This window comes from Bison bison, unplaced genomic scaffold (genome assembly GCF_000754665.1).
Source record: "Bison bison bison isolate TAMUID 2011002044 unplaced genomic scaffold, Bison_UMD1.0 scf7180017864312, whole genome shotgun sequence".
Taxonomy (NCBI): Eukaryota; Metazoa; Chordata; class Mammalia; order Artiodactyla; family Bovidae; genus Bison; species Bison bison.
Genome location: NW_011494884.1, coordinates 2600818 through 2612913, shown reverse-complemented (window position 1 = coordinate 2612913; position 12096 = coordinate 2600818). Strand labels below are relative to the sequence as shown.

General features: G+C 46.8%; 2 protein-coding genes across 2 annotated transcripts in view; one reads left to right on the top strand and one right to left on the bottom strand.

Moving 5' to 3' along the window:
- The window catches only part of ZNF891 (zinc finger protein 891), a gene marked incomplete at its 5' end in the record, with an annotated part of 131553 nt that overhangs the window by 103532 nt on the left and 15925 nt on the right, over positions 1 to 12096 (bottom strand).
- MBD3L1 (methyl-CpG binding domain protein 3-like 1) lies at positions 10225 to 11849 on the top strand. The gene is made up of 2 exons (XM_010852471.1): positions 10225 to 10307; positions 10878 to 11849. The coding sequence occupies exon 2, from the start codon at positions 10896 to 10898 to the stop codon at positions 11481 to 11483; it is 588 nt and encodes a 195-aa protein (XP_010850773.1). The 5' UTR covers positions 10225 to 10307; positions 10878 to 10895; the 3' UTR covers positions 11484 to 11849.

Sequence of the window (12096 nt, the reverse complement as noted above, 5' to 3'; positions counted from 1 at the left end):
GGATTGGAATGAAAACTGACCTTTTCCTGTCCTGTGGCCACTGCTGAGTTTTCCAAATTTGCTGGCATTTTGAGTGCAGCACTTTCACAGCATCATCTTTCAAGATTTGAAATAGCTCAGCTGGGAATTCCATCACCTCCACTAGTGGATAAGCCAAAAAATAAATAAATAAATACAATTTAAAAGCCAAATAAAAATAATAAAAACAAATAGCAATGTGGCAGATATCATTTTATGTCTTATCTTTTCAAATGGGCTCTGTACCACTCACCCTGGTTTTGTAACAGGCTGTTTTCATGCTACAATGTATTACAAGTTGGGTCATCTAGCATCTTCCTGGGCATAACTACTAATTATCTTCCAGGAGCTCATCCTCTTTCTGCAGTGTGATCTACTTAGCAAATCTCCCACCAGATCTTTGGATTGTTTCCAGATTGTTCTGGAATGTTTCTCTTTTGCCCAAAGTCTTACATAATCTTAGGCATGAGCTTTGCCCTCAAGAGACTTTTTACCTAGACCATCATTTAAAAACCAATGTAAAGGGGCTTCCCTGGTGGCTCAATGGTTAAGAATCCTCCTACCAATGCAGGAAAGGTGGGTTCAATCCCTGATCAGGGAAGATCCCACATGCCATGAAGCAGCTAAGCCCTTGTGCCTCAGCTGAGCACTGAGCCCACACTCTGGAGCTCTCAGAGCCCTAACTACTGAAGCCCTGCACCTAGAGCCTGTGCTCTGCAACAAGAGAAATCACTGCAGTGAGAAGCCAGGGAACTGCAACTAGAGAGAAGTGCCACACACACCTTCCCCTCCCCACCCCACACCCCCTGCATTCCCCTCCTGTCCCACTAAAGAAAGGCCCCCACATCAAGAAAGACACACACACACACTCACACACACACACTCACACACACACTCACACACACACACACACACACAGCCAAAAATGAATGTATATATAGGGCTTTCCCTAGTGGCTCAGATGGTAAAGAATCAGTCTGCAATGCAGGAGACCTGGGTTTGATTCCTCATTGGGGAAGATCCCGTGCAGAACAGAATGGCAACCCAGTCCAGTATTCTTGCCTGGAGAATCCCATGGACAGTCCATGGGATCACAAAGAGTCCCTGAGCAACTAACACTCCTCCTGGTTTCATCTCTAGGGCACCTTCCACTTGCTGTGCAAAAATCACAGGACTGTAACCTGCACAGGAGAGACCCCAGAATTGTCCGAGCAGGTGAGGGCAGTTCTGTGGTTTCCTCTGCAGGTGAACCAGGGGCTTGGAGAACTCAGGTCCCCAGGCCCCCACCATCACAAAGGCTTCTCCACCCCATGGAGCTGAGCACCCAGGATCCCACAGGGGTGAGATCCACAGGGGCCTCTGCTGCGACCTAAGCTCCTTGAAGGCGCTCCCTCCCACGCAGTCCAGCGGGTGCACATCTACCCATGCACAAGAGAGGTCAGAGTTTCTGCCCCACAGGCTGTGACCCCAGCAGGGCTTTGGCTCTGCAGAGCTCTAGGCCAGTGTTGTGGGGTCAGTCCAGGATTACAGCTTCCTCCTGCTGCAGGGGTGGGGATCATGGGACCTTCTTCTCCACCCCAGCCCATGACTCTCAGGCTCCCTTGTTTCTGAGGCCCAAGGATACGCAGAGCCAGGCTGGATGGCGCTGCCAACTCACCGCCAACCTCTCGGTTCTCGGGCAGCCCTCCCGAATTCCACACACGTTCGCTGGAGAACCTCTCGGCTCACCAAGAACCACCAGAACCCCCTGAACCCAAGTGGGCCCCCAAAGCTCCTGGATTTAGGGGCCAAAGGCCAGCGTTGTCCAGCCCAGCTGACACAATGATTGACTGAGGCCTCGATACTTTGTAGTGACTGCACCTCCCCAACTCCTCTCCAGAGGTGCAGCGGGAGCACACGCGGAGCCTGGAGGGGTGGGGGGAGCATAGCAAGTTCCGGGGCAGGTTCCTGACAGTGAAGGCCTTCCTCAGAGAAGAGAGTATTGCACTGCCCCACTCTCCGTGCCTGTCCTGTGACAAGGCCAGACTTCTCCTCCCAATAGATGTGAGTGAGGTGTGGGCAGCCTCTGGCCTTTCTGAGTCTGGGGTTTGCACAGAGGCACGTGAGCTGCAGAAGAGCCTCCTGGCTGCAGGGTGCCTTCCCCTGGATTGCAATTGATTCTTCTTGCCCAACAAATGTTCTGTTAAAGTTTAATGTTTTGAGCCATGCCGCCCCTCTACTTAACTATCCTGGACACCTTCCCTTCTCAAACCAGGCCCACATTTCGCTGCCCAAGGGCACTAATCCACACACCAGGACTCTGGTGATTGGCACTCAAATCCTTTCTAATGGCTCTGTTTTATCGGAAGCGTCCTATGAGCATCTCTGCCCTCTGCTCCTCACCTGGTCGTTTTGCCCCAGAATCGAGGAATTTCCCTGGAGATGAAAGCAGCGGTGTCAAGCACACAGGCCCTGGGGCTGAGTGGGCTCGGTTCCCAGCACCCCTAACCCCCTTCGGTGAGGACTTTGACACCCAGGACTGTCACCTCCAGGAATGGGCCCTTGACCCTAGCCTCCCCATCGTGTTGGTCAACAGAGGTGATACAGCGGGAAACTAAGCCAGGTTTGTGCCCTCAGGGCTCACAGGATAATGGGAGAGGCAGAGGAATAAAGGGGCACTTCCAGGTAATTGCTGGAAGGTGGGGTGAAGTGGGGAGCCCCCGAGAACCTAAGACCCCTTTAGAGACCCTGGCAACTTTCCCCACAGGGGGCATCTCAGCTGAGACCACCTTACTCTGACTCTGCCCCCACAGCCCAAGTGTCCCCAGGCTCACTGCTTCCCTCCACACCCCCACCACCCCATCCCCCAGCAGCCCCATCCCATCCCATCCATCTTCATCCCCAGAACCGCAAGGCCGAGCATCAGGAGTGACAGACGTGCCACTCAGATGGCCACTCGCCTTCTAGGGTCCCTAAAACTCAGACCTTTCAGTTTTAAAGCATTTCTTTGTTTTGAAACGATAGAAAATTTACACAAAGTTGAAAATGCAAAACAAAGATCTTTTTGTCTTTGAATCATTTGAGAATAAGTTAATGACCAGATATCACATCATCCCTTCACTATGGGTGAGAGGAGGAGAGAGACCACCTGAAACAGCAGGAGGGTGGCGACCTGGAGCTCAGCCAGGAGGCCCCGCCCCTCAGGGGCGTGTCCAGGAGTAGTGACAGGAGCACATGCACTGGAAAAGATTGCAGCCTTTAAGGGGACCATTTGGGTTTGGTGGGGACAGAGAAGGGTGATACAATGACTGCAGTCTAGGCACCTTGTTATCTGAGGAGCAACAGGCCTCCCTGCATTAGTAGCACTAAGACCATTATCCCAATGAATTCTCAACAAACAGCCCTGCTGAACTGAGAAAACAGGCTTGGGGATGTCAGCTGGCTGCTCACAGCCATGAGGTCAGAGCTGAGGAACCTCCAGAGCGTAGACTGCTTGCCTTTCCCTCTGAGCTTCCTGAGGCTTGATCTGCCCCTGACATGGAGGGAGAGGGCTGGGTGAAGCTCCTCCCTTCCTAGTTAGGAGACAGTGAACAGGGCAGATGTAATCAGTGGGGATCCTGCTGATTTCAAATAAAGACTTGGGTTTTCTTTCACATTGTAGGGAATTTTGAGACTTCCCTTATATAGATCCCAGGTTCAGCAAAAGGACAAAAAGCAAAGATACACATGGTCCAGTGCTAAGTGAAACAATATTTTTTTTCTCTACTGTTCAACAAATTTGTGAAGAGTGACTTTCTACCCTCTGACATTGTTAGTGAGGGAGGAGTGGACGTCAGTTCCCTTGGGGTGGGATTGAGGGGCACTCTAGTTGGAAAACCCCGGCAGGGCCCCAGAGGGCTTCAGATTCAAGGTGGGGTTCCAGGCCCGCCCTGGTCATCTCAGGCCCTCCACGACCACTCTCAGATCAGACTGGCCCCAGCGGTTGGTGGCCTGGGACACCTGCCCCATGGCCAGGGCAATGGAGTAGCTGAAGCATCCACCGGCTCCTCCAGGATCTCCTGGGCAAGGTAGCCAGGCCCGGAGGCATCAGGAGCAAACCTGGCTATCACTACAGGGTGCCTCCACTGTAGTTATGCTCCCCAGGTCAGGCAGAGGACCATCTGCACAGAATCGTGCCAGAAAGGGAACAAGATGACACCTCAAGGGTGCGTGGATAACATGGGGGGCGAGGAACTTGGTTCCCAGTGCTGACCTTCCCAGCCTGCCAGCCTTGGTCTGGGTTGCTAACGACGGATGAACAGACTTCCAACACCTAACAACCTGCTCCTGCCCCCTCATCTCCTACCTTCCCCCACCTCTCTCTCTCAAACACACACAGGAACTGACCAGATAGGTTGGGCTGCCCATGTGGAGTTATAGCTGTGGCCTGGGAGGTCTGGCCAGGGCTGCCCTGTGTTACCTTCGGGGGCCTCTTGTCAAATGACCAGAGGTATTGGAGGTGAAGGCTGACCTTGTGTCTGAAATGGCCCCCACTCTCACCTTTCCAGAAGCTGGGGCCCAGAATGTCAGGCCACAACATGAGAACAGGTCGCTACATTGAGCACCTCTGGTCAAGTGAGTAGGGATAGCCAGCTGGCTCTAGAACATGGCTGCTGGGTTACCACATTTCAAGTTCTGTTTTGCTGTGTCACCGAGGAAGTGAGGTCACTTCTTCCTTCAAACCCACTCAAAGCCCCGTCTTGACTGCACAGCCCTCCCCACCACTTCTTGGGAATGGAACCAGGATCCTGCTTTGAGAAGGCAGTTCTCTATCCTGGAAAAGCCTCCTGGGTCCTCCCCAGTCTCCAGACCTGCACAGTGGGGACAAGACCAGTGTCTACTTCCTGGGGACACCATTGGTGGATGTGAAACAATGCCTTCAACATCTGTGTGCTGGTGTCACATGTATCTGAGGCACAGATCATTATTACAAGAAGGGTTGGACACAGCAGGGAATACCTCTCAAAGCAGGTCTGGGTTCCAGCCAAGTGATGTTGGGAAAGTCATTGCCCACTGTTCTCATTTCCAGGTCTGCACCTTCAAAGGGTAGAAATCAGAGGAGATTCAGATGTTGTCATCCACTGGCATAAACTTTCCAACCCTCCCTGCTTAGATTCAGGTCCTGTGCCTCTTGGTCCATTTGCTGGGCAGGCTCCACAAGAACTCTCAGTGACAGCTGCTTCCAGGTGTGTACATCCCTATGTGACACTGACATCCTCGTGTGAGCAACAGAATGCAGCCCAGGTGATAGGATGTCACATCCATTACAATAAAAACTGCCACTCCCCTCTTACTTGCTCTCTTAAGTTCTCCCTTTCTCCCTCTGTTCCTCTGTTAGCATCTCTCCCCTTCTCTGTCTCTCTCTGTGTCTCTCTCACTCTGTCTTTTTCTGGAACTGGGAGAGCAACCACAGGTGATTTGAGCTGCCCTGTATGGAGGGCCCATCAGGAAAAATCAAGGGAAAGTCGCATCTTACAGACAGATAGGAACTAGGCTGTCAGTTCAAACAGAATCCTGACAACACCCATGTGAGTGAACTTGGGAGCAAATCCCCCCAGAAGAGCCTCAGTTAACATGGCTGCCCCAGCCTGTGAGGCACTGCAGGTCAGTCAGAAGCACCCAGCTAAATTGCATCAAGATTCCTGAGTCACAGAAACCGTGAGGTGTTAAGCATGTGTCGTCTGAAGATACAAGATTTAGGAGCAATGTTGTTTATGCCTCAGTTTTTCTCTCTGATACTTGGCAATACTAACTCTACCTCCTGCAGTATTAGGGAAAGTATTAAAGAGTGAATGTCTGAAAAATGCTTGAACCTGGTACATCTCAAGCTCTGTGTCTATATGTTATAAATATGTGTTTATCATTATCTAACACTGTTTGCGTGCTCTGGAGGGTGGGGACTAGTGCCTGGATGAATGTAGAAAGCACCGCGTAACACATGATGGATACTTGAATGACCAATATGTTAAAGGTGTGAAGTTATCTTATGCCTCACTGGGCTCTCAACACACATGTAATGAGCTGAGTCAGACCCCAGATCTGGAGGGAGAAGGGGCTTTTCACGGTTTGTAGCCATAACTCAGTCTTCCTGGGATCTTCTGGGGTAGGGAGGGGACTCCCTGGGTGGGATTAGAGGTGGTTTTCTGGGTCATCTGAGCCTCTTCTAGGGGATGGACAGAATCAATGAGCCGAGGACAGACCCTTGCCACAGCCCAAGGCCTGGAAGTCAAAAGGAGGAAGGAGACATCACCTACTCAGACAGAACAGCAAGGTCTGGGAGGAGAATCTTAGGGTCTGTTCATGTCTATGTATGGATTGGAAAAGAATTTCCAGACACGGGGTATTTCAGAAGGGAGTGAGTTTATTAAGAACAAAGGGCAGAGATAATGAGAAGCACAGCATATATGAGGAAGAATGAGAGGAGAATAGAATTTGTTAGAGCAGAAAATACTGTTAGAACACAGGCTGGCTCAAGGAGAGCTGAACCCTCTTGTGGGCTAATAGCCAATTTTTATAGCCTCAAGACAAAGAAAATTCCTACTGGAAGTGTAGCATTAGGTGATTGGTCAGGATGCTATAGGGTGGATATTTTACCTAGTATGGAGTCGAAGAAGGCCAGTTTAAGTTAGAGGAGCTCATGGCAACAGTTGCTATGGGACTCAGTCAGTTCTGGATAATTTTGTCCTGTGAGCTTGGTACAGGGCTCCACACCTGTGACCTTGGTATAGGACTCCACAGGGTCCATTTTGCCAACTGCTTGGAAGGCTATAGACTCAGAACTTTGAATGATTCATTTTGACTTTGGAAATTCACCTTTCGTCTTTTTCTGAATTCTCTGTGTACATATGTCTTAAAAGAGTAAACCTTCTTGTAGAGTGTGAGCTGTAGGCCTCAACGGGACCAGGAGAAGGACCTCATCTCCCAGGTGCAGCTGGAGGGCTGTTCCTGGTTCCAAGACCACCATGGTCCTTGAATGCTGGGAATCAGCCACCCCTAGGGGAGAGAGGCTCAGACTGGGGGAGGTGAGGAAAGGGAGGGAGGGAGCTGCCAGCCACTTTCCTATCCCCTACACCAACTACCTACTGCCAGAATATTTTTCAGCCTTTAAGAGGAAGGAATTTTTGACATACATTAAAATATGGATGAACTTGAAGACATTATGCTCAGTGAAATAAGTCAGACATGAAAGGATAAATACTGTATGATTCCACTCATATGAGGTCCCTCAGTCAGTCAGTCAGTTCAGTCGCTCAGTCGTGTCCGACTCTTTGCGACCCCATGAATCGCAGCACACCAGGCTCCCTGTCCATCACCAACTCCCGGAGTTCACCCAAACTCACGTCCATCCAGTCGGTGATGCCATCCAGCCATCTCATCCTCTGTTATCCCCTTCTCCTCCTGCCCCCAATCCCTCCCAGCATCAGAGTCTTTTCCAATGAGTCACCTCTTCGCATGAGGTGGCCAAAGTATTGGAGTTTCAGCTTCAGCTAGAGGAGTGAAATTCCCAAAGAAATGGTAGAATGGTGGGTGGCAGGGGCTGGGGGAGGGAGAACTGAGATTGAATGTTTAATGAGGACACCATCTCAGTTCTGCAAGATGAAAAGAGTTCTGGAGACAGTGGTCGTCAAGGTTGCAAAACAATCTGAATATGCCGAATACCACTGAACAGTACACTTAAAAATTATTAAAGCAGGACTTTCCTGGTGGTGCAGTGAATAAGAATCCACCTGCCAATGCAGGATTTGATTCCTGGTGCAGGAAGATTCCGCAGGCCTCAGGGCAAATAAGTCCATGTACCGCAACTTCTGAGCTCGCGCTCTAGGTCTACATGCTACAACTACTGAAGCTCTGGTGTCTACAGACCATGCTCCTCAACAAGAGAAGCCACACAATGAGAAGCCCGCACACAGCAACTAGAGAGTGGCCTCCGCTTCCCACAACTAGAGAAAAACCTGCACAGCAACAAAATCCAGCACAACCTAAACAAATAAAAAAATAAAATTTTAAATATTAAAAAAAAAAGAATCCCACCCACCCAAATATTTCTGCTCTGTCCTGCACCATCTTCTTCAAGTCTGTTCAGGACTCACTGGGGCTTCTTGGTCCCTGGGTACGTACCCAGCACATTAAAGATCTTATCCTCTTCTGTGAGCATACCCCAGTCCTTGTCCTATTTCCTGCAGCTCACAGAGTCTGCACCCTGGTCCTTTCTTTTACCTGAGGGACAACTGGGCAGGCACAGAGGATGAACCACGGAGAAAATGTTTCCCTGGCCTGTGGCAGGAAGGAGAGAGAAGTGACAGAGTGTGACATTGGGAAAATTGTCCAGGTGCTATCAGGGCGTGGAGCCAGGGGATTTGTCAGCAAGGACTAGTCTGGTTGGTGGGCTTGGTGGTTAACTAGGAGGAGGGCCAGCATAATACAATCAATGTGTTGGTCATCCAATCAGAATCAACCTAATGAGGCCCAAATTAACGCCATCTGTCCTCTGACTGATTCACTAATAACAATGTTTGTATCCTATCATCCTGATTCCATTTATTGGCTACAGTTATTATTCTTTACATATCTTGTATATTTTACATAGTAAAGATGAAGTGATTTTTTAAAATGACCCTCCTTCAAAAGTTTCTCAAGGGTATTGAATTAATAACAGAAGTCAATGAGCAGGAAATTCCTCCTAAAATTATCCTTAGTCTCTGGTTTTGACTCATCATAATTGATAAACTATCTTGACTTCTGACTTTTTTCTTGAGATTATTCTGGTTAAGACTGTAGGAGTGCAGCCTCAAGGCATTTGAGGCATAATGGTGGGAATATTTGATTTAGAAAGTGTGTGTGTGTGTGTATGAGAGAGTCTGCTACATCTTGGGGTGAGGTTGAGGTAGATAGACTCTTTCCCATGGGAACAGCTTTGCTGAGCTCTTTCTGTGGACTTCATTTTTTCTTATGGCTTGAACCAGCACTGTCCAACAATAGCTTTAAGCACTTTATATTTTTAGTAGCCACATCTTAAAAAGTAAAAACAAACAAGTGAAATTATTTTAATTGTATATTTTAACCCATTACAGCTAAAGATATTTTCATTTGTGAATGCAATCAATGTAAAAATTAATAATGACATATTTTACTTTTTCAGTATTGAGTTCCTGAAATTTATTTTGTGCTTTTCATTTGCAGCACAATTCCAATTTGTGAGACATAATTTATCCAACATACCTATTCCATATTTAGATTGTAAGGTTCACAGCTATAAAATGTGATTCATGTGTTTAAATTGACCCAAAGATACTTAAACATTTTGCACTTAAGGACCATGTTGGATGAATAATGAAAAGCTCCATGCTTGTCCTAGTAACAAAGTCGTCATTGTGACCTGACCAAGGGAAGCACCCATAGAATGGTGAAGTCAGACGGTAGTGTGAGGAGGTCTGAGGAGTTGGTTGGAGGTGAGGCCGCAGAGACACGTGATGTAGATCACCCTTCTCAATGGTTCACAGCTAAGGGGCAGTAGTAGAAAGACAGTGGTTCAGGAAGTTCCTGGGAAGACTAGGTGAAGGCTTTCCGTGTAGTTTAGAGAGATTTGTAGGTACTTAAATGCTGAAGGAAGGATTCGGTGGAAAAGGAGAGGCTGAAAGTAAAGAGGGATATATTGGGATGGTGAACTTACTAAGAAGGAAGAAGAAATGAGGATCAGCATTGGAAGATAAAAGATGCTTCTTTAAATATAATTAAAGGAACTTTGAAAATAATGGAATCTTAGAGATAGTTGCAGATTTGGGGACTACTGCGGTAAAATTTCATTGTAGTAGTTAACAGCTTCTCTGTGAAATATCAGGCAAGTTAAGGGACATGGGATGCGTGTGATGGAAAAAGGAAAGTGGAGAAAACCTGAAACAGACTTTGGGGAAAATCCAAAAGTAAATATGCCAACACATAAAAAGAAAACAAAATTTCCAGGCATTATGGATGCTTTCCAATGGATGCAGACGATTTTGGACTTGCAGTGGTAGTAAAATATCATGTTGTGTGCTTTTCTTAGCAGTTACCATAAGACCAGCAGTAGCTATGGTAAAGGCAGTCAAGTGTCAGGTTTGAAGTTTGTTTTTTTTTTTTTTTGCAAGACAGATGTGATGAGCAGTAAGGAATTTTGGATTATTCCAAGAGAATTACTGAGATCATAGTCCATGGAACCCAGGACTGATATGACTAGAAGGCAAGAAATTAAGATGAAGATATGGTGATCAGTATAACAGGATCTTGAGGAGCAGGTATCTGTTGTAGGAGTCTTGGAAAAAATCACAGACCAGAAATTAGTAGTGAGTTAATAAGTTTTCTGAAGTATTTATTTAGAACATGACCAACTGGGTGGAGATAAACATCAGGGATATGGGTGAGTTGCTAAGGGTGGGACAGTTGTTAATGTCACTATATTCTTAAGCTCTAAAGCAGCTATGAACAAGTGTCAGTGGGTTAACCAAATGAAGTCACATGACACTGAAGCATTTGGGATTTAAAAAAAGACTGAAGACCATGTGACATAAACTACCCGAACTGGTGCAGTTGAAAGTGATAAGGACAAAAAAGAATATAGTCACACTCATAAAGGAAGGGGTGAAGGAGGTGAAAGAGTTCACCTTACAAACTATGAAGGAGGAATGAGCTGGGGTAACCCTGAGGTTTGACCTTGAGCTTTCTGTTCTTGACTCAGATCTGCTTGATGATGTTCAATCTAACCCTGGAGGGACAAAGAGAGGCTGAGAGTACAAAAGAGCCAAAATAATGGTCCAAGAAGGCAGATTTCATTTATCATTTGGATTCAATTTCATGGTTTTTCATAGGGTACAAGGAGAAGAAGTATGATGGTGAAGACTTCACAGAGGAAGCATTGTGACTGTGGAAAAGTATCCAAACCAAAGCCTGGTTTAAACATCTCAATCCCTTTGAGGATGTCCAGTTACATATTCAAGAGACCAGTGACTAGAATCACATCCCATCCCAGCAATGAGGTCAGATGTTATCCCTGGGAGGAAACCTTGGACAACCCCCAACAGCTGTACTGGCAGAAGAGACTGCAAGGACTCCAGGCTTGCAGCAGTGCAGGGGAACTGTTAAGTCCTCTGGATCTAGCCAAAGCCTTGCAAAAATTTGCACCAAGTTGTCCAGGTGAGTCCCTGCCAGGGGTACATACAGGTGGTCCAAACTCCAGCCCCATGGCCACCCCGGCGTGGTCTTCAGATTTGTCACAGACCGTTCCAGGAGCTGGTTCTGGCACCCCACAGGTCCTCTGTGAACAGTGTCTGGTAACTGAGGAGGATATCAAGAATCAGGAAAGGAGAGTGAAGACAGCAAGAGAGAGACTGGCGATAGCAATGGTCGCTGACAGACTGGCTGGCGAGGCAGAGAAAGTGTGGGGCCAAGAAGGATGCCCTGGGCCAATGCTGTGAAGAAGAGAAGATGATACACGTGAAATTTCACACAACACTTTATTAACATCTCTTTGCAGTGTTCTTGCTTTGAGTTCTTGAAACTTAAGATATACTAATACTTTCCTCCATTGTAAATTCTGTATGACAGAAAATATAGACAGGGATTTCCTTTTGAGGTGGGAAATTGAGTTCTCTCATTTTTAATTACTATGTATGTTATCTGTATTTGAAAGTTAACAGAGTCATCAAAGTCATAAGATTACTCAAGGTTTTGCTCTCACAGTTATGAACTCCTTAGTCTGAATTACATTTTTTGTGTGTGTTTGTAATATTTCCCAAAAAGATTCCCAAACATCTCATTAAAAAAATTTTACATCTATATTCTCAAATAAGATATCTCTTTCTATTTTTCTGACTTTTGTTGCATATGAATTCAGAAGTGCACATAATGTGAAATACCAGACTTTCCCTTGTTTTCTAGACCTACTTGTGTTTGAAATTTCATTCATAAAAAATGACATGTCATTTGGGAAAATGATGCTGTCAAGAGGGACTGTTTTCAGCATCATTAATAAGAAGCCTGGACTTGTTTATATATATATATATATATATATATATATATATCTATTTG